The sequence below is a fragment of the Uloborus diversus genome, chromosome 8 (genome assembly GCF_026930045.1).
Source record: "Uloborus diversus isolate 005 chromosome 8, Udiv.v.3.1, whole genome shotgun sequence".
NCBI classification, from domain to species: Eukaryota; Metazoa; Arthropoda; class Arachnida; order Araneae; family Uloboridae; genus Uloborus; species Uloborus diversus.
The window spans coordinates 53,501,179-53,521,062 of NC_072738.1; the positions used below are offsets into that span (position 1 = coordinate 53,501,179).

The window sequence follows — 19,884 nt, forward strand, 5'->3', positions numbered from 1 at the left end:
CATGAAATTCAAAAGTTGCAAACAACAATATCTGCATATGGATTACTGCATTTTAGTCCAGACAAGTTAAAACAAAAGTAAAGTCTTAACACCAATTCATAATCATGCAGTTTCTAGTACTTTCAGGATCCACCCCCCCCCCCTACATTTAAGAAAAATTGCTATCGTGGAACTGCTTTTCCATTATAGTTTTACTGCTATACAATGACAAATTCATCCTTTTAATTTCTTGAAATTACATTTAATACCCCTTAAAAAATAATGGCCTGATTGTTTAGTAATAATATGACTAAATAAAGTAAATTACCTTTCCCCCTCCCCTCAAAGCAAATGAAGAAATAAATTAGTATTTATGCACCTCTCGTATTCAATGGATTTTTATATTTTTTAATGACATTTGGAAAAAAAATTATTATTTGCATGGAATTTTTTTTGTCCAGATTCCCCCCCCCCCCCCCCCCCCGTTTAATGACATAACTCGCAACTTTTCCTCAACTTACTGGGGTTCCAAAATTTTGTATCACTTATGCTTATTAATGCTTAACATTCACATTATGAAAATTAATTCCAGTAAATGAATTTTCTATTATTTTTGTTTTCTTTCTTTTTAAAAACAGTAATAGATTTGAATATCTTGTGAGGAATAAATACATAATTGTTGAAAAGAGATAAAAGCTTCTTGTTAGTGAGGTCTGCTAAAAAAAACAAGTCCTGCTCACACTTGTTTAGAAAACAAGTAATGGTGCCTTCTTTCTCTACACCCCTCCCATGGAGTACATTTTATCCTACCCTATCAAAATTGCACTAACAGCACAGAGTGGTTGCTGACTCCCCTGGATAAAAGATAGAATTCTCAGAAAGAAAGGTCAATATGAAAGAATGAATTGAACTAGAATAACTAGAGTAACAGAATAGTTGACTTATAGGAGTTCTAGCAAAATGTGTGCCAAGCTAGAAAGCTTTTCAACCATTGAAGTTAGCATTGGGCAGACCCTAAGAAAAATAAATGTCGAGTTACCTGGATTATCAGTGTGTCCAGTTACTGAAGTTTCACTGTATTTAAACTGGAATATATATAAGGTTTATAAATCATTTGTAGAAAATAAAAAGTGGCTTAAAAGAACATACTGCCCTTGATAAAACTAATGCAGCAGTTGAAAGAGGGATCAAGAAAAAGAAAATGTATTTTAAATAAAAAGTAGTTACCAATCTCACAGTCATAATATAAACAACTAACTATAAACGTAAACCATACAGCTTGGTGATCAGCCGTCATCTAATACCAGCTGTTCCTTTTTGGGGGCTAGTAAAGCAACCAAAGTTAGGGAGGTGACAGGCAAATATATTAAAAAGAAAACAAAACATCTAAAAAAAATTACAAATGAAGTGTAAAATAAAAATACCTGTCATTTGTACAAATGCCAGGTTATTAAGATCCATTTATGATCATAGAAACACTCAAGATAACAAAACACACTTTTAGGTCAAATGAGATCATGGGCGCCCATATGCAAAGTCGCAAGGGGGGCTCAAATATTTTCCCGTGGTTTAGCTGGATATTTTCCCTGTAGAAAACAATTTCAGGACAGATTAGAGTCATTAAAATTAGACATTTTTAATAACTTATTCATTAAAAGGGGTGGAGAAGAAATATTTTTACATTTGTGCAAAGAAAAAAGTACTAAAAGCAAGGAATTCCTAATTTGAAAAGGGGGGGCTCGAGCCCCCCTTGCCCCCCCTATATGGGCGTCCTTGAATGAGATTGTTGCAAAGCCTTAATTATAAACATTTTGGGCAATGGTAACCATTTTAAACTTATACCCAATAAATTGCTATGTTAAACCAAATCCAAGTTTCAGTTTGATATTGCATTCGATTAATGAATCAAGTTAAAAGCTCTGAGCTGGTATTTATAAGATTTTTAATACTTTGTATAAACTGCCTAATTATAAATTAGAATTAAATAAAAAGTTTTAATTTCTATGTTGCCCTAAGTTTAACAATAATTTTTAGCATGCTTAAATTGTTGTAGGAAAATTTCGAATTTTGCGATATCTTATTTTTATTGTTTATTATTAATGAATTTAATTAATTATTTACAATTCAAAAAATCTTGAGTATTTAAATGTTTACATTTAAGTTCAAACACCAATGTATTTCAATATTGAAATTTTCTTTAATGCAATTATTAACTTAGCTTGTAATATTGTGATCAGCTTTTTTTCATTAATCAAAATAAGGGGCAGGGGGGCAGAATCCCTCAAAGTCCCCTAAAGATTTTCATTTTATATGTTAGCACACATGTTAATGATCATTAAAAAAAATATATAAATTATTTTAATTTAGACCCTCATGTCAAAATTTTAAAATTTTGACTATCATTTTTTTATTGAAAAAATTAAAAAAATTTCAGTTTGTTAATTTTTTTTAATTGCTGAATATAAATTTAGATTTTTGACATATTTTTTTCTGAAATACTTGAAATCTTAATATTTAATATAAAAAATTTCCAATTTTTTTTATCTTTAGTTATTGAGAAATAATTTTTTTTGCAAACAGCTGCTGTTCATTCTCAGAGAACTGTAAATGACAACTAACGCAAAATCGCAAAACTTTGAAGGGCCAAAAAATAAAAACTATTTTTAATAGAGAAGAAATACTTTAGGAGGTTACTTAGGACTATGAAAAGTAGAAGTATACAAAGTTTCATTGGAATCTGAGATGGTGGGTGTTGGGGTGTGGTTGAACTGACATGGAATGACCCCAGTATAAATTTCAAGTATGCTTTGCAGCTAATGAAAACTAGAATTGCTTTTTCTGTATTTCTTTAAATTTTCACTCGTTTAATAGTTACAAAATTAAGAATAAAAAAACTTTGTTATTTTCCTTTTCTGACATTAAAAGTAAAAAAAAAAAAAAAAAAATTAACTTCTGTTTTAAAGAACAAAACATTTTGGGTTGGGGGGAGGGGGCTCTTCTGGATATGGCCCTGCAGGGAAGAGACTTTTCTCCTTTGCTAGTTCATTTGAGGGGACGAGAGTTCTCATATCCTTTCGCATATAAAAAATAAAAAGACATGATCATGAAAAAGTTCGAAAAAAGTACGTTACATTACTGACTACAATCACATGTTGCACTTCCTTCAGATATGTTTAAAAGTAGCAAATAGATGCTGCATATAATGCAGCTGTTTAGAAAATGAATTTATTTCTTAGTTTTAGAGTATAATTTACAATTTTATGAATGGTAGTAAGATTTTACTCCTAAAATATATTTTGAAGTCTGTTATATTTTACTTTTCAAAAGATTTCTTTTTACACTTCACTTTTGATATTTATTATTCACACAATTTTTAATCTTTAACTGCATAATGAAATAATTCCCAACTATTTTGTCACATTAATCCTAATTATTTAGGAGCCCTTATTTTTGCAATCACACATTACTTAATGTAAAATTATTTTACTTGTTTATGATTGTATAGAAAAAAAAATCAGCTACAATAATTATTTTCCAATACAAAATTTAAATGTTTTACTCTTTGAATTTAATTTGATATTATTGGATGCACAAATTTTAACCATTTGGCAAGTTTTTCTCTTCTGTTTCTCAGACAATTTCCTTCATTCTTTTTTTGTTTGGTAGCTATGGCTGAGTTTTACTGTTATCAAAAATTTTTTTGAAAACAGATACTAACAGATATTAATTAAAAAGCCTTTTTTGATCTAAGTGATGGTCAAGTTTGATACGTATCAACTGTACAGTTAGAAAGCCTGTGAAAAAATTCCCCTGAAAAAAGCACTAATCTCCTAAATTAACTAGAAATAATTTGTTAACTTTCAGCAGTTGCTGAATAATATGTGTTGCCATTTCTCGCTTGATGTTAAGAAATAAAATTCTTTTTTTTCTATTGAGGCTTTTTTGTCAAAATATTTCACTTTTGATTAAATGTTTTCGCAACTTTAGTATTTAATTTACTATTTTTTTTTGAGAGAGTGGGGGCGGGAGAAGGACTTATTTTTGATCAGATCAAAGACACCCTCTTTCTAAGAACACAATTTGCAATAATACCTGCATTGAAAATTACAAGGTCAAAATTTCATCAAAATTGTTGCACTATAGCCGCATTCAATGCTTACGTTCTACAAACCTCGCCGGTCGACCGGTGAGTAACCGCTTCCTAACCACAGCATTCTATCATCTATCGGTTACCACTTTAAGCTGTTGATTGAAACACATGATCAGTAGCAGTCACGTGATTCGTTAACCGGTAGCAATCGGTTGAGCTCGTCGACCGCAAGCATGGTTTGTGTATGGACAATTACATGGTGCTGTAAGTCGAGTTTGCTCATTTGTAGTTTAAAATTTTACATTTTTAATGGCAAAGGTAAAAAGCCTACTTACTCAATAATAGCCATAGAGAAAAGAAATTACATGGAGAAGCCCTGCTATACTAAGAAATTGAAGTCGGAAGTTGCACCCCTGTATTCCAAGATCCTTAACTTCTTGCTAAGTATTTTGAGATACATCTTGATTCAAAACACATTCCATTAATGAATCTCAATTGGTTGTTAATTTAAACTTAGATATTGCTGCAAGTTTATGAAACACAATTTTGAAATTGCTTTTAAACATAAAGTAAAATGCAAACCAATCATCCAGCTACTTTATTTGGTCCCTTTGCGAGATTGGTGAAAACTATTCTCGCGAAAAGATCATGTTATCATAACCCTACCCATCATTGCACCGCTGTATCCCATAACTCCGGCTTCAATTTTATATCCTTTTTACCATAGATGGGGTATGTATATTTCTTTACTCTATGATAATAGCATATTTTTTCTGATAATATTGTTACGGAAGTTTTATGCGTGAACCGAGTTTTTCTCTGTTTTTTTATTCGAGAAGATTTTGATAATTGGGAAATTAATGAGCTTGATCAATGCCAAAAGATGTGAGTTTATGGAAGCAGTCTCATCTTGCATTTAAAAAGGTGTTCCTCAAACCACCAAAATATGAGTATGCAATCTTTGTTGCTATTTTGCTCTTAAAGAATTTTTTTTTTCAAAGATTGTAAGATAAACTTTGTTTATGAATATATTTTCCGTTAAGAGCTTAAAACATTGCATTTCCTGCCTGTTTTGGGAAAATTGAAGGTCTTTGTTTGCTTATGCTCTGCCACACAAAGAATCCCAGGACTTACATTTTTGGTTGGTGGAATTTTTTAATTTGCCAAATGATATTCTGGATTTTACCGAATGATAAAATAAGAGTGTGAACACAAATATGTATCGAATGAGAACAGACATTAAACATCATTACTTGTTTAATTTCACAATACAGTCTCTAAATTTTCTAAATTGTCAGAAAACAATTTTTGAACAAGGATAGGTCACATTGACCTCCCATCTAGCCGTCCCTGCTTCCACCAGCATTTTGAAACAATTACGAGATTAAAACGGCAGCGATTACAGGACCGGTGTCTGTCTGTACATTAGTGCTTGGATTTCTAGTTGGTGCTTTAACAATGCATTGGTTTAGAGAAAAATTCTAAGTCTGTTTAATAATGTGCAGACTTAGATAAAATGAAAAGCTTTCTGCGAACACAAATCCTTACTGGAAAATTTTCTGCAAATAATAATTTTGCCTAACTCACCCTTGAATAATATTCAAATATGAAAGAGACAAAAAAAAGTGCTTTAAATCATTTAATTTTTTTTTACAATAACATATAGTTTGCTTATTTTTCACCAACTGAAGAAAACTGCCAAAACCATTTTCTTTACACAAGTGCTTTAAAAGGCTTTTTAACAGAAATAAACTCTGGGATTTTCTTAAAAAATCCCTTAAGAACTTTTTTTTTTCTTCTTTTTTTTTTAAATCAACATTAGCAGTTTGAAAAAAAAATTCTGCAGAGACAAATATTTTCTGCGAACGCCGTTCGTGCGTTCTTCTATATTATGCAAGACTGATAATGTGCCACATGCACTTTTTTTTGGCGATGCATTGATACATCACTCAGCCCTAACTGGAATAATTTATTACTATTTTGTATTGTAAGTACTTACAAAATTGAATGTCCCCAGATGTGTAATGAACAAATGTATAAGAGAGAAAATAAAAGTTGTTAGAAACTTTTTTTTTTGTTGAAGCAAATTGAAATTAGCAGCGACAAAGTTGGTCTCCACCCCCCCCCCCCAATAAATTTTATCTGATGACACCAATGTACTAGACGACTCTTGTTCAATATTAATAATGTGATGAGGGGGGAGACAAACTGCTAAAACCCTGGATTTTAACAGATACTGCCAATCTCAATATGATAGGTACCTTAAGTACAATGAGGGTGGTTATAACTCTCGCCCCCCGAAAGGTAAATACTAGCCGTGCTAGTTTCCTAAGCTCCTAGCATTTTATTACTTTACCTTTGCTACCCTAATGCTAATAAATAACGTCAAACAAAATGAAAGCTCTTGGCCAAGTTTTTTGTTAGGCTCTTTAATTAAACCTTATAAATACAAGCATTCACAAAGAACCAGGAATGCAGACTTCAAGGTTCTGTGGTACTTGACCACTCCCTCAAAAGATTTGTTGTGGTGCAGAGCATACTATTTCTAAAGTAAGCAGAAGAAAAGGGAAACGACTTAGTAAGTATTTATGCAGGACCTGATTACTGAAAATGCCAACAAGACCGTGACCTAGGACCCCTGTTTTAAAGGAGCTATCAAATCGCCAAAACTGCTTTAGTAAATGGCTAAAATTATAAGGTCTACAGATTGGTCTCGAAAAAGGTTTGGCCATGGGCCAGGAAATACCTTAATTGGGGCTAGTAATATTTAACTTATGACTGACCAGCTTATATTTTGGTAGGTTAAACACTTTTTAAGAGAGTATCAAAATTCGGAAGATATTTTACTCCCAATAAAAATGTATAAGATTAAAGAACATATGTAGATTTTTTTTTGAGAAACATTATTTTAAACTAAAATGTAAGAAACTGTTAAATAAGAAGATGTAGAATAAGCTCCTTGAAAAAAAAAAAAAAACCTTTAAAATTTTTTTTTGTTATTTGGAACTTTTTTATTTCTAGTGATTTTAACTTATTTATTAAAAACTTAGTAGTTAGTGACATTCAACAACTTCAATTTCTAAATTCTAGTGTTACTATCTCAGGAGTACCCAAAAGCAAAAGTGCACCCCCTTAATATCGCAAAGATTTAAAAAAAAAGGCAAAATACTTTTCAAAACCCTTAAAAAAGCAGGCCGCAGCCTGCACCGTGACCCCCCCCCCCAATTTGGGTGGGCACCCCTGGCTATCTACTTGAAGATATTGTCAACCTCTTTAAATTTCAACAATTTTTCTACAGTTTTAAAAGTAAAATGTATAGAAGTCACCAACCTTTAACAGAAAAACATTTTTTTAAGCTACAATTTGTTTTGTTCATTTCATATGCTTCAGTCTAGATAAAACTTCTTTTTAAGTTAAAAGTATTTACAAAACTAGTTTGATGACACAGTATTTAAACAAATAAATGACAAACTGAAAATACCTTTTACAGGTTTTTGCCTTTGCAAATTTTTTTATCACATTTATGTTTTTGTAATGAATATTCATTTTTATCCATCACAAGAAAATGAAAATGTACTTTTATATATTCCTAGGCACCCCCGGATCTATCAATTTTGGGTCCTCTGCACAATAAAATCAACAGGGACCCTAACCGGTCCACTAGATTGTCCCCCCCCCCTCCAAAAACTATATTTTTTAAACAAATGATTGTTTTTAACTGCTTTAGTATTTCTATCTTAATTACGAGTTCATTTGTTTAAATGTCTTTATTTCTATTGCACTTTTTTAAGGTTTTGAACCTCTATGTGGGGCTTTAAATCCTAATTTTTATAATAATGTAGGAAATATTTTTAATGTCAAAGGCTGCTTGATTTGATGTTCACTCTTGATTTTACAAATAAATAACTTAAAACCATATTCAGTTATAAATATCTATATGTACCATAATTTTTGGGGGCACCCTAGGCTGGGCCTTACAGGCCTGATGGCATGTATGGAGCTGAACTTGGTCTTGATTGCAATGTAATAAATGTGTGAAGTAAAAATTTTAAAAGCAAATATAAGTGCAAAAAAACATGTTTACGAAGGTACCAAATTTTAGAAACGATTATAGCACGCAGACTCATTTTTTTTTATTGTCAAAACAAGGAGAAAGAAACGTGAATTACGCTCCAGAAATGTTTTTGACTTCACGATTCATATGATGCAAAATTAACAATCGAATATTAAATTAAATACCGAAATCCTTTTAACTAGCAAGAAGAAAAGACATTAGAAATAAAGTTTTAAAATCCCGAAATACCATGAAACCAGTTTTACTTACATGTTTAGAAGAGCTTGGGGGCGAATGTTTGACATCATGAACGCCATTCCCGACAGATTTTTTTTCTACGCCGTTTGTTGACGGGGCTATATTTTCATAACAAGGAGGCTCCTTGGAAGGACGCGGCACAGGCGTTTTCATTATCTGCACATTATTCTGGATACTTTTCACAACTATTTTCCTTTCTTTATACCACCTGTCAGCTTCTTCATCGACGACAAGCAACTTCGTTTCATTTGGAATTGATTTTATCCTTTCAACAACTTGCCTGTGGTTTTCGTTGGCAATATTTACTCCGTTTACTTCGATAATTCGATCCCCTTCTTTGAGACCAGCATGTTGAGCTGGGCTTTCTTCATCAACTTTACCGATAAATTGCCCAGTTCTCGATTTCTCGGCATGTAAATTAAAGCCGTATCCATCAAAATCCACCCATTTAATTAAATGGCACAATCTTGGGGCAGGTGCATCTGGTGGCAGTTCGAATGACATGATTTTTTCCAAATATACACTATAAATCAAGCATTAAATATCCCAATAGCTAGACTGAACGCTAAGATCACCACACACAATCAAGGCTAATTCCTCACTGATTCCGCGATAACGCAAAACTGTTTTCCTGGAGAAAACTTTCAAAGAGCGTACTCAAAGTAGAGACCAACTAGCGCCATCTGTTTCAATACACATTTTTATGACGTCGTCACAGCTGTAAAACAAAAGCAGAAGAACTAAAAGAATTTTTAATCTATTAAAAAGACAATAACCCAACTAAAAAATCATTCAACCTAGTTTATCGATCAGTTTTCAATCACTAAATACGAAGAAAGAATAACTTTACAGAAAGTTAACATTAAGGACGCTAGGTTTTTTTCAAAACAACTGCAAACGTTTAAAATCTCTAAAAGTTAAGCGTTTATGTTAAAATTTTAGCATTTCATATTCGCAACTCCAGAGCTCGAATATGCTACCTTGCACCTCCATTAGACATTGGCTGCAGCGCCAACTGTTTTAGAAAGGAGGTACTGATTTGCAAGAGGTGTACAAAAATAATAGTAACTGTAATATTAACTGACTTAGACCGGAACTGAGAGTTGCGCATCTTTGGCAACAACAGTTTGTTTATCGTTATGATTTTGACATTAAGGCTTGTCACGACAGTTGCTTTTTTTGCCTATTTGACATTAAGTTTTTACACTGTTTACATTTTATTTAAGAGCAACAGTAGCGTGAGAAACATTGAATTTGCTCACGGAAAATTAGCTTTGCCCGATGACGGTGAAATTTGGAATCCCTCGGTAGAAAAATTTAAACGAGATCCTCCGGTAAACAATAAATCTTTTATAGTGCATAAGTCTCTTTTGAAATTGTCGAATGAACGCTTGGGTTTTGGTAAACAATTTTATAAATCTAAGTCGCACGAAGTAAATCAGTCGTCTGAGACATACAACGTGGAAATATGGGGAAAAGCTGCAATAGGCTTATATTTGTGGGAGCATATTCTTATTGGAAAAACTGAAAGTAAAATGGATGGTACCTGGAGCTATGGCTTCAAAAAGATTGAAAATTTTGTATTTCAGTTTCGCACAGGGCCAGGCGTTATACCAACAAAAACACCAAAAGACGTGGAACATTTGATATTAGTTCTGAATGGAAGAAGTGAAGAGAAAGTGTCATTCGCAAAAATGTGGTTGGAATTTCTTCCACAGTTCAACAATTTGAAAAGCACAATTTTGATTATGTTGGGTAATGAAGAGTGCAATAATGATTGGATAATTCCATATACTTCAAAAGCAGGTGGTTTAGTGAACAAAACTTTTATTGTTTACGATAGTCCTTTAGTTGATAACAAGCATTTTTATCAATGGCCTTTGGGAATAGCCACATACAGAGGTTTTCCTAAAATTGACCCTAAGCAGTTGGATCTTGAGAATGCACGCCCATACACATGCAACTTTTTAGGATCTGTCTATGCTCACTCATCCAGGGAAAAACTACTCAATATAATACACAAATACAATCTTACTCAGTTTTGTTTTGTTAAAGGAAGGAAGGAGTGGCAACCTCGGGAAACTGAAAACTCCCTCAATATTTACATTCAGAGCATACGTTTGAGCGACTTAACACTGAACCCTGTCGGAATGAACTCGGAATGCTACCGAATTTTCGAAGCCATGCAGTTTGGATCTGTACCTGTTGTAGAAAACGTGATGACACCTGGGGCTTGTGGCAATTCTAAAGGAATTGAGGCTCTTGCTCCTCTGAGATTGTTGAAGTTTTATAAAGCCCCAGTTATATACATTAATGACTGGTTGGAACTTCCGGATTTGATTAAAAAGGAGCAAAAGATGACATTGCATGAGAAAATCAATCGACGAATTAATCTGGTGGAGTGGTATGAAAATTTTAAACTCAATTTGAAAGGACAATTGCTCGCAGTTTTAAATGAGCTTACTTCAAAAAGATAATATCTTCATCATACTGGTATGCTTTTGACCCTATAGGTATCTGCTTATCCCGCAATTTCCATGGATAACCATAGTTAGATAATATAGACGCACGCCGTGTGCGAATACATTCAATGCTGCGCGGGTACATTTACTATAAATATGCATTTTCTGAAAATTGTTAGTAATATCCATATTAAAAACTGATTATCTTCAAAATTTGAAAATAAATTAACGAAAAATGTTCATTATTGCTTTCATAAATACATGATTAAAAGCAAAATGCATTTTCTTGCTAAAAATTTTACCTACCCACTGCATATTGATTTTCATTCCTACAGATAATTTTGAGATATGTGCGCAGATACTTTATACTTTTATCTTACTTGACGGATAACTTAAATGTAACAAAATCTGCTCATCCCACAATTTCTGCGAGCAGGTGTTTTCTTCCTATGACGAGTGCATCCATGGGCGCCTATATGTAAAGTTTTAAGGGGGGAGGAGTGGGGTCAGCTGAGATATTTTCCCCATAGAAACCGATTTCAGTACAGATTAGAGTTATTCAAATTTGACATTTTTAATAACTTATTCATTAATAGCTGGAGAAGAAATGTTTTTTTCATTTTTGCAAAGAAAAAGTACTAAAAGCAAGGAATTTCTAATTTCTAAGGGGGGCTTGTGCCCCCACTTGTCCCCCCCCCCATATGAGCGCATCGGTTTGGCCAACAACGTGGTTCGTTCCTTGTCCATTAAATTGCAGCATTTGAAGGATTTCTGATACAGATAAAAGCAGTTGTCCTGGATGATAGCAAAAAGAATTACACAATTTTTGAAGAAAGTTTGGTCAGCAAATTGAGCAGTCGCAAGGTTAATAGAATAAATGACTTTATCCTATTGTATATAAAACAAATGTTGTTTGCATTTGTACCTACATTTATGGTCAAATGAAAAAAAAAATTAAACTAAATCCTGGGCATTTTCTTTTTTATCTTACTTTCACTCTGAATATTTAGCGATTTTTTTTCAAAAACCAATCGAGCACCAAGCTCTAAAAAAAAAACATTTTTAGCATCATACTTAAATTTTTCCGTAAGGATTACAATACTATTCACTGAGGAGGACACGCATTTGGATAAAATTTTTTCAAGAAAAAAATGATTTGTCATTCCTATTGAACAATTTCATGGTGATATAGGTGAACTCTTACTATGTACCGCCTCTTTTATTTTTCAATATGGGACCCCCGAATCTGTAATGCTTAGGGCATAGACCTTTCTGGATTTCCGAATGTTCCAGATTTTGGATTCCGACTCAAAAAATAGTAAAAGCTGTCCTGTCGTGTGGTATGTATCTCATTTTTTCTGGTTTCGCTAATATTGGCGCTAAATTTCTTTTACTTTTTGATTAAAACAAAAGTCTGAGATAATTTGCAATGGTGTATAGTCAATGGATGTTGTTTTTTATTACTACCCCTTGTGCCGACTAACATAATAAATAAGTCATAATTTTTTACTAAACAAAATTTTGTACTTTCATTCAATAAGCTTTATATTGCATAACTTATGAGAAGAAAAAGAGAATTATTGTTAACTGAAAGTGGGTGTTAAAAAATTGCTGCACGGTTACAGCACAACGTCTATTTAGACATAACACGTGACATCAAACTGTAAGTCATGTAGAGAATGTTTTATCATTATCTAGCTTTCAATCATAAATTTGAGTGTTGAAATATGCATATATTTCTTAATGGGAAAGTTTGGTTTGAAATGACTTGAGCACACTTTTCTTTGTTTGTGAAGTCTTTTTCTTGGAATAATTGAAAACTACAGGAGTACTTAAATTGTCCTTTCTGACCCAGAAAAGTTATTTTGTCCTTTTGAGTGCATTTAAAAAGTGCTTAGTATTAAAAAAAAAATCTGTTGTTTTAAAGTTTTTTGTTTAAAAAAAATATTTTAGAATTTAATTTTTTAGCATTAAGTTGTACCTTAAGATTAAGCAAATCATTTAGTGAAATCATAAAGTCTCTAAGTGGTCTAGTTGCTGAGATATAAGCAAAAGCAAGCCTCAGATTTTTCTGTGACAATCAGGCCAAGTATAGTAAAAGTGCTTAATAAAGTATGAAAGTATGGAAAGTAATTGAAAACACGAATTTTGAAGTAAAACAATGCAATAAATACAAGACACATAGCTCATTGCTAAGAGATTTTTAATTTATAATGTAAAACTACAATCACAGAATTGACGATTGTTCAGTTCTTTCTTTTGTGCAACGCACAATATGTACAATGAATGGAAAGCAAAATACAGAACTGAGATTATAAATAAATATTTAAACATTCAACTAAAATTTTACAAGATTATAAGCTGCTGTTGTTTAAAACTTTTTTTTCTTAATTATTTAGAGGTACACTGTAAAGCTATCAAGAAAATAATTAAAACTTTAAAGTACGAAGTTATAAAGCATGAATTTGAAAGAAATGTTTCATAAATTCATCTCTAAAATCAGGATATTTTGTGATTATAATTATTTGATCTCAATGAATGGCAATGTTTTTCTTAAAAGCAAGCCAGAGATTTACACTGAATGAACGAAAAGGCATGCCAAATACTGTATTCCCAGAAATAATATTTATCCTTGTTATCACACTTAAATACTGTTTGTTTTTGACTATCACACATTTTGTTAAATCATGCAAAGAAGATACTCAAACTTCTAAAATACAAAAATAAATATTTTAAATAGAAGTTTCACTAGCTTCCAAACAAAAACCCTACAAAGCAATATATAAAAATGTACATGAAAGGGGAACAAAAGAACATATACATAATGCAAATGAAATCAAATGGAAACGGATAACAATATTAGGTCATATATATTTCTTAAACATTTTTGTGATTTAAAAAAATAGATCATTTTCCATTGTGTTACATTATTTACATGCTTCGTCTAGATACAGGTGCAAACAATTTTTAACAATGAAGAATTGTTTCCTTCATTTTGATTCACATGCTGAGTGCACTACTTCAATTAAATCTCAAAACTTGTTTATAAGCTATAATCTTTTACATTTTCACTTCTGGTGTAAATTCCTTGAAAACAAAAGTGATATGCCAAATAAGTAATCAAATTTCAAGTTTTTATGTACTTCATAGTGATAAAATATCAAAATACAGCTTTAACAAATTGCTAAACTGAGCGACTTTGGAGTTTCATTTATTTCTTCATTTTTCATAGTTGAGAATTTATTGGTCCACATTTTATGTATTAACTTTTAGTCTACATACAAACTATAAGGCATATTTTTATTAATTTTCATATGTGGAAACTATTTAAAAGTTTTTTAAATGCTACATTTTAAACTAGCATTTAAACATTTATCTCTCCCTTTTACTTAGTGATTGAGATCAGCCAGTATACAGCGGTTCTTCATATTTTTCAAGTAAAGGGAACTTGTACTCAAAAAAGTGCAAATTATTTTTAAAATCTAATTCAGTGTAAGTTGGCTCTTATAAACAAAACAAAAAACAAAAAAAAAAAACAAAAAAAAAAAAAAAAAAAAAAAACCATCATCTGTTACTATTTATTTCTCAAATAAGAATTATTTTTATTCATATCTTTTGGGTGGGAATTTTTCACAAAATGTGCAATTTTTTGAACTCATTTTCTGTTAAAATGTTACCTTGAGGTGCAGTCTATAAATAATGTCACATTTTTTTCTTCAAAAGATTTGACTCCCCCCAACCCTTCTTACAAAGTCACACTTCACCCCTACCTTCCCCTTGTTACATGTTGTCCTATATTAAATAAGCATATTGTTTTCCAAAAATGTCTTATTTTAACCAAAATGTGTGATGTCACATTTCCTGTGACCCTCTCCCCCTTCCAATCACAAACCATCACGATTTCACGAACCCCCCTCTACTCTAAGTATGACACCATTTGTGGATGACCTTTAAGCAATATTTATGTTTACATACAATGCTGTTATTACTAAGCAAATATTTTTTGAGCAAAAGTAAAATTTTCTTAATATATCTGTAAACAATTAATTGACTACTGAAATTATTGATCTGTATAATGTGATGTCCTTGATTAATTTTTGTGTCAATCTTATGTTCACCCCCCCCCCCCCCCAATTGAGTTTAGTGTATCAGTTCTTGAATGCTTTAAACTCTTCCACTGCTCAAATGTTTCAGTCCTATTAGTACTTTTAATAATGTTTTTAAGCTACATCGTTTTTGTAATCTTTCCTTGATGTATGATGATATTTCATATTATATTAGTAATTCACAATTGTATTTTGCAATCAGTTTCAGTAAGTATTTCCAAATATCAGTAAATTTGGAAATATAGTTAAAATGAAAAAATGTCATTTTACAGTGTATGGAAAGATAATAGAAAATAGAAATCAAATCACAATCTACTAAGCATTAATTCTTCAAGGAAGGTAAGCTGAAAATAACTTTAAACTACAAATGTTGCTGCTTAATGAAATATTATACATCTCTAAACAAATTTAAGATTCCCCAATTTTTTGAAATAAATTTTATCATTTGTTGGCAATCTTCATAATTATGGAATGTATATTCTTCTTTTAGCAATAAATAATGTAGCACTAATAAAAATATGCTGTTTTTTAAGCTTAAAATGTTTTACATGTTAAATACAGAAGAGGTATCGCATGTTGATGGGGAGGGGGGATACAAATGAGTGTATTGGAATTTATTAGTAGTTTCACCTTCACATTCCCCCCCCCCCTCCAAAAAATATAAATAAATAAATAATACACTTTTCACGTTTGAAAACGTTGAAAATTCTGCTATTGAAAATTAATATCAGGACTCATTAAAATATTTGTCTTAAATGTGCATATATCTGTAGAAATAGGTTTTTATTATGCATTTAAAAATTTTTAAACTAGAAACAGAAAAGAAATTGCCATTTTAAAATGTTAAAAAATGAAATGTATGCAAAAAGTTGCACTCAATTTTACTCAGAGTTATAAAAAGATTTATTTAATTATGTTGCAAATTTGAAAATATAGTACTTCACATAGTACAGAGTATGTACATAGAATTTATAATCAAACTTGACTTTGAATTCAAAGTTCTTCCCTCAAAACATTTTTAAATATGTTAAGACGTATTAAAAATATTTTTCTCTACAAAATATATTTACATAAGAATGCATTTAACAAGATTTCTAAACACAAAATAAACACATATCTTAACAGTGAAATATGTGATTAATAAATAGATTGTGCTAAATGCAAATATATCAATAAATTCACCAAAACATTTTAGCGTATTTTTTTTCCACCCGAAAAGACTCAAGACTAATTATGTGCCATGAGAACCAGTTTGCAATGAGAGAGGAATTCTGATACTGCGAGTACCAGCTGGTTTTGTAAAATATTAATGTATAACATGTAAAATACATTATATAGAGAAAAAGTGGCTAAAAGAAATAAAAATGATTCATAAAATATTCAATTATCATATACATAGTTTATAAATGTCAAATTGCAGTTTAAAATGTATGTATGTCTTTAATTACTTAGTTCAACTTTTTTTTTTTTTGAGTGTGTATCAGTAAAAGATGAAAGTTACTAATACTTTTAAATCATTAACTAAATCAACACAGTTTATGCCATGACCATCGTGCTCCTTCATCATACATTGTACCTAAGCCAGGAACATAGTTGGGTAGGTCACATTAAGTGAGGGTTTTTTAGAATTATTCACTATTAATAAGAATGTTTTTTAAATCAGTTTAATATTTTTATATATATTTCATTTAAAATAATAAAAAAACTCAATTTCACTGAAAATTGAGCGTACATTTTTTTGTTAGTTATATTCATGATAATCTATGTTTTGCATGAACAAGATTTCTCTAAGCACTTTAGTAATGTATCAATACTTACAGCACATGATTTCTTATAAGTTAAATTAAGAGAATGAAACTGCACAGTTAGTTGCTAAATTTTTATTCAAATTTACAAAATAACTTTCTTTTCTTATATTCCAAAAGGTTTATGAAAAGTTGCTGTATTTTTAAAATTCTTGCCTTATGACACAATGATTTTTTTTTTAATTAAAAGAATAAACATTTTATTGGTTAGCTTTCACAGCGGTATAATCAGAATTTTTGATTTCAAGTTAGATGATAACAAAATTTCAAAGAAATAACAAATCTTGGCCTGAAATAAATTACAAAATAAATAAAAAGGCCATTAAAAATTTTTGATTTACTTACATTTTTCTCACATGGAAGAGTAACATATCACAAATAATTCAAACAAAAACTTAAGTGGAAACAAATAGTGAAACAAAATAAGTTTTTAATCTATGGTGACACTGAAACTTTTTAAAATAACCCTGAGCGCTTATACTATGATGTTTTTCCTTTGGTAGTAGAAGACATGTTCTGGTTAAAAATTGCTGGTGCATTTGCAAAAAACATGTGGACAACCGATACACATAGACAAATTTGTATATAATATACAAGTAGACGCTTAAAACACACACGAAATTCAACATATATCACAGCTACAATAAATAAAAACCATGAAATTATGATTTTGAACAACATACAAAGAAAACATTGATTTTTTAACTTTAAAAAACTTTTTTTTCATATAGTCACAGCAAAAGCTGCAATGTGTTTGTATTTAGTGTTGATACAAGTTCATGAACATGAGCTTTTTGGCAGGTTTTTAATTTATGTGACAAACATTCCACTTGTCTCAAACCATATGTGCAGGTGATTGATTGTTACCGGGTAAATAAGTATGTCGAACCAGCAACTCTACATCTCCAGTAACAGCAGCACCATTTTCTCCCCCTGCAAAAAGAAAAAAAAAAGTCTTAATTTTTTTCCCTCATGTAAAATATGCAAAAAATTCAAATATTTATACTAATATTATAAAGAGAGAGGAAGAATTTTTGTGTGTTTATATGTTCGAGGTAATCTCCAGAACTATTGCAACTATTTGAAAAATTCTTTCACTGTATGAAAGTTGCCTTCTTACTGAGTAACACAGGCTATAATTCGAAAAAAATCCGATTAATAGTTCTTTTTTTATTCCAATTTTGGTCCAAATTTCACGTAAATTGCCTATTATTGGCTATTAAAGGGGTGAAAAATTACTTCCACATATTAATATTTTATATCGTTGAAAAGGGTAGAATTTTCTGTATTCTAAGCAATTTGTTTCAATGCTCTAACTTCATTACGATGGGAGAAATTTGCGTTTTTATCTCTAACTTTTTTTAGGCTTAGCTGAAATTTTGGCAATACTTTCTTCATTAAATCTATCAATAAAAAGTGAAAGAATTGTCCCACAGTTTTCTTTTTGACACCGCTGGAAAAAGCGACATTTTTTTCTCCAGAAATATCTCGACCTATGGTCAAAAAATAACCTTCTATCTCCAAAGGAAAAAAAGTTACAAGCCGTTAAAAATAAAGTGTGAATAAATCTCATCCCCATTAAAATTACTGATGTTTTGTTTCGCATTGCCATAGTTACGTCGTTTAGCTTCGCTTCATTTTAATTTCTTAAAGGTCCACAAATTTAACGCCATGGAATTATAAGCAATAGGGAAATGTTTTTGCCAATTATGCATATTTTACAATCTATGTTATGATAATTCCCCCAGACAATGAAGAAATTGCTGTGGAAATTTGTGGACGCCAAAGACCAAGGGCTAATGTACTTTGGCCATGGCTTTGCTGATAGTGACAAAAGCAAACAATTATAGCCCATAATTGACGATAGTGCCAAAACCCCAGTTATCGAAATATCTTCGATACTACTAATAAAAAGAAACCAGTGCATTGTAAAAGCAGGGGGATGGAAGTTGTATTTGTACGCGCTTTTACATCTTAATATATAAAAATCTTCTGTGCGGATAAACGTACGTTTATCACCATAAGGCTTTTAAACGGCTGGACCGATTTTGATCAAATTTTTTGTGTGTAATTAAGTTGTGGCAAGCATGGTTTTGAAGCGCGATGGAAAGAATCGGAAACGTTTTAGTTAATTAATAAATTAATTTAAACATGGGATGGTTATATCTCCCAAATGATTAATATTTATTTTAACCTGTTGTTGAGCGAGAACTGAAATAAATATTTAACTCGTTGCCAAAGGACAATACGAAAGTCAGCTCCGCTTATTGTATTTGTAAGGAAATTTTCTACTGTGATATGTGAATTGAGAATAGATATAAAACGTAGAGAGAGAGAGAGAAGCCTTCATTTCTCTAGAAAGCAACGATTTTAGGTCCCGAGATATATTTTTAAGTAAAGTACTGGAAGGTTCACGCAAAACGTGTGTTCTGTCGTCGTAGTTGAACCATGTGACGGGATCGGTGCTTTAGGTTTTCCTAACCAAATGATCAGAAAATACCGTACCTAGCAACATTTGTTTCTCGGCTCGAATCCATCTGAGTTTTGGCATCAATGTCAAGAATACTTTAAGGATTATCAAACTAATCAGTACATTATTAAAGGAAAAGATGATGGAATTTAAAGATGAAACAAATCTTATTTTCGTCCAGATAAATTACAACAGGGTAGTTCTGTACACAAAAGATCAGTACAGTGGAAGATCTTGATCTTTGGTGGAAATAATAAATTAGGCAATATATGAAGTTTTAAAAGTTTTCGTTCAAAAGATCGGACCGCTAATCGGTAGGAGTTCGCTTCGCTCACTGATCGGCTAGATTACAGTTACGTGGTGGCTCGGCGACTTTGGTTATAAACAGTAGAGTTTCGTGATCATTTGTCTGCATTTTAAAGTTACTACTAATGTAATTTATTGTATTTTTTGTTTACTTGGCGAAATATTTCAAACTGCAAAGAACTGATTTTCGTTTATAAAGAGTGTTTAGTCATTTTAGTTGAAGAATGTGTTTATTTTATATCGGGAGGGGGGGGGATGAGTGATTTTCGCTCATTCAGATAACTGTTTTTACCTTTATCATTTTTTAAAAACGTTATCCTTTCGGTTGTTTTATTCTTTTTCATATGGGGGATG

General features: G+C 31.3%; 3 protein-coding genes across 3 annotated transcripts in view; 1 reads left to right on the forward strand and 2 right to left on the reverse strand.

Annotated features, from left to right (window-relative positions):
* LOC129228304 (Na(+)/H(+) exchange regulatory cofactor NHE-RF2-like) overlaps positions 1–8,993 on the reverse strand; it is a 56,028-nt gene extending 47,035 nt beyond the window's left edge. The window contains exon 1 of the mRNA XM_054862979.1: positions 8,394–8,993. Within this exon, the coding sequence (XP_054718954.1) occupies positions 8,394–8,885 (492 nt within the window). The 5' untranslated portion in view covers positions 8,886–8,993. The remainder of the gene's footprint in view (positions 1–8,393) is intronic.
* A 527-nt stretch (positions 8,994–9,520) lies between these two features.
* On the forward strand, positions 9,521–10,934 carry LOC129228128 (ribitol-5-phosphate xylosyltransferase 1-like). The gene has a single exon (XM_054862775.1). The coding sequence runs from the start codon at positions 9,521–9,523 to the stop codon at positions 10,856–10,858; it is 1,338 nt and encodes a 445-aa protein (XP_054718750.1). The 3' UTR covers positions 10,859–10,934.
* Positions 10,935–15,174: 4,240 nt separating this feature from the next.
* LOC129228236 (phospholipid-transporting ATPase ABCA7-like) overlaps positions 15,175–19,884 on the reverse strand; it is a 113,458-nt gene continuing 108,748 nt past the window's right edge. The window contains exon 47 of the mRNA XM_054862902.1: positions 15,175–17,687. Within this exon, the coding sequence (XP_054718877.1) occupies positions 17,590–17,687 (98 nt within the window). The 3' untranslated portion in view covers positions 15,175–17,589. The remainder of the gene's footprint in view (positions 17,688–19,884) is intronic.

Bases quoted from the DNA above. Each gene is read 5' to 3' on its own strand.
- LOC129228128 (XM_054862775.1), top strand. From the start codon at position 9,521: ATGATTTTGACATTAAGGCTTGTCACGACAGTTGCTTTTTTTGCCTAT.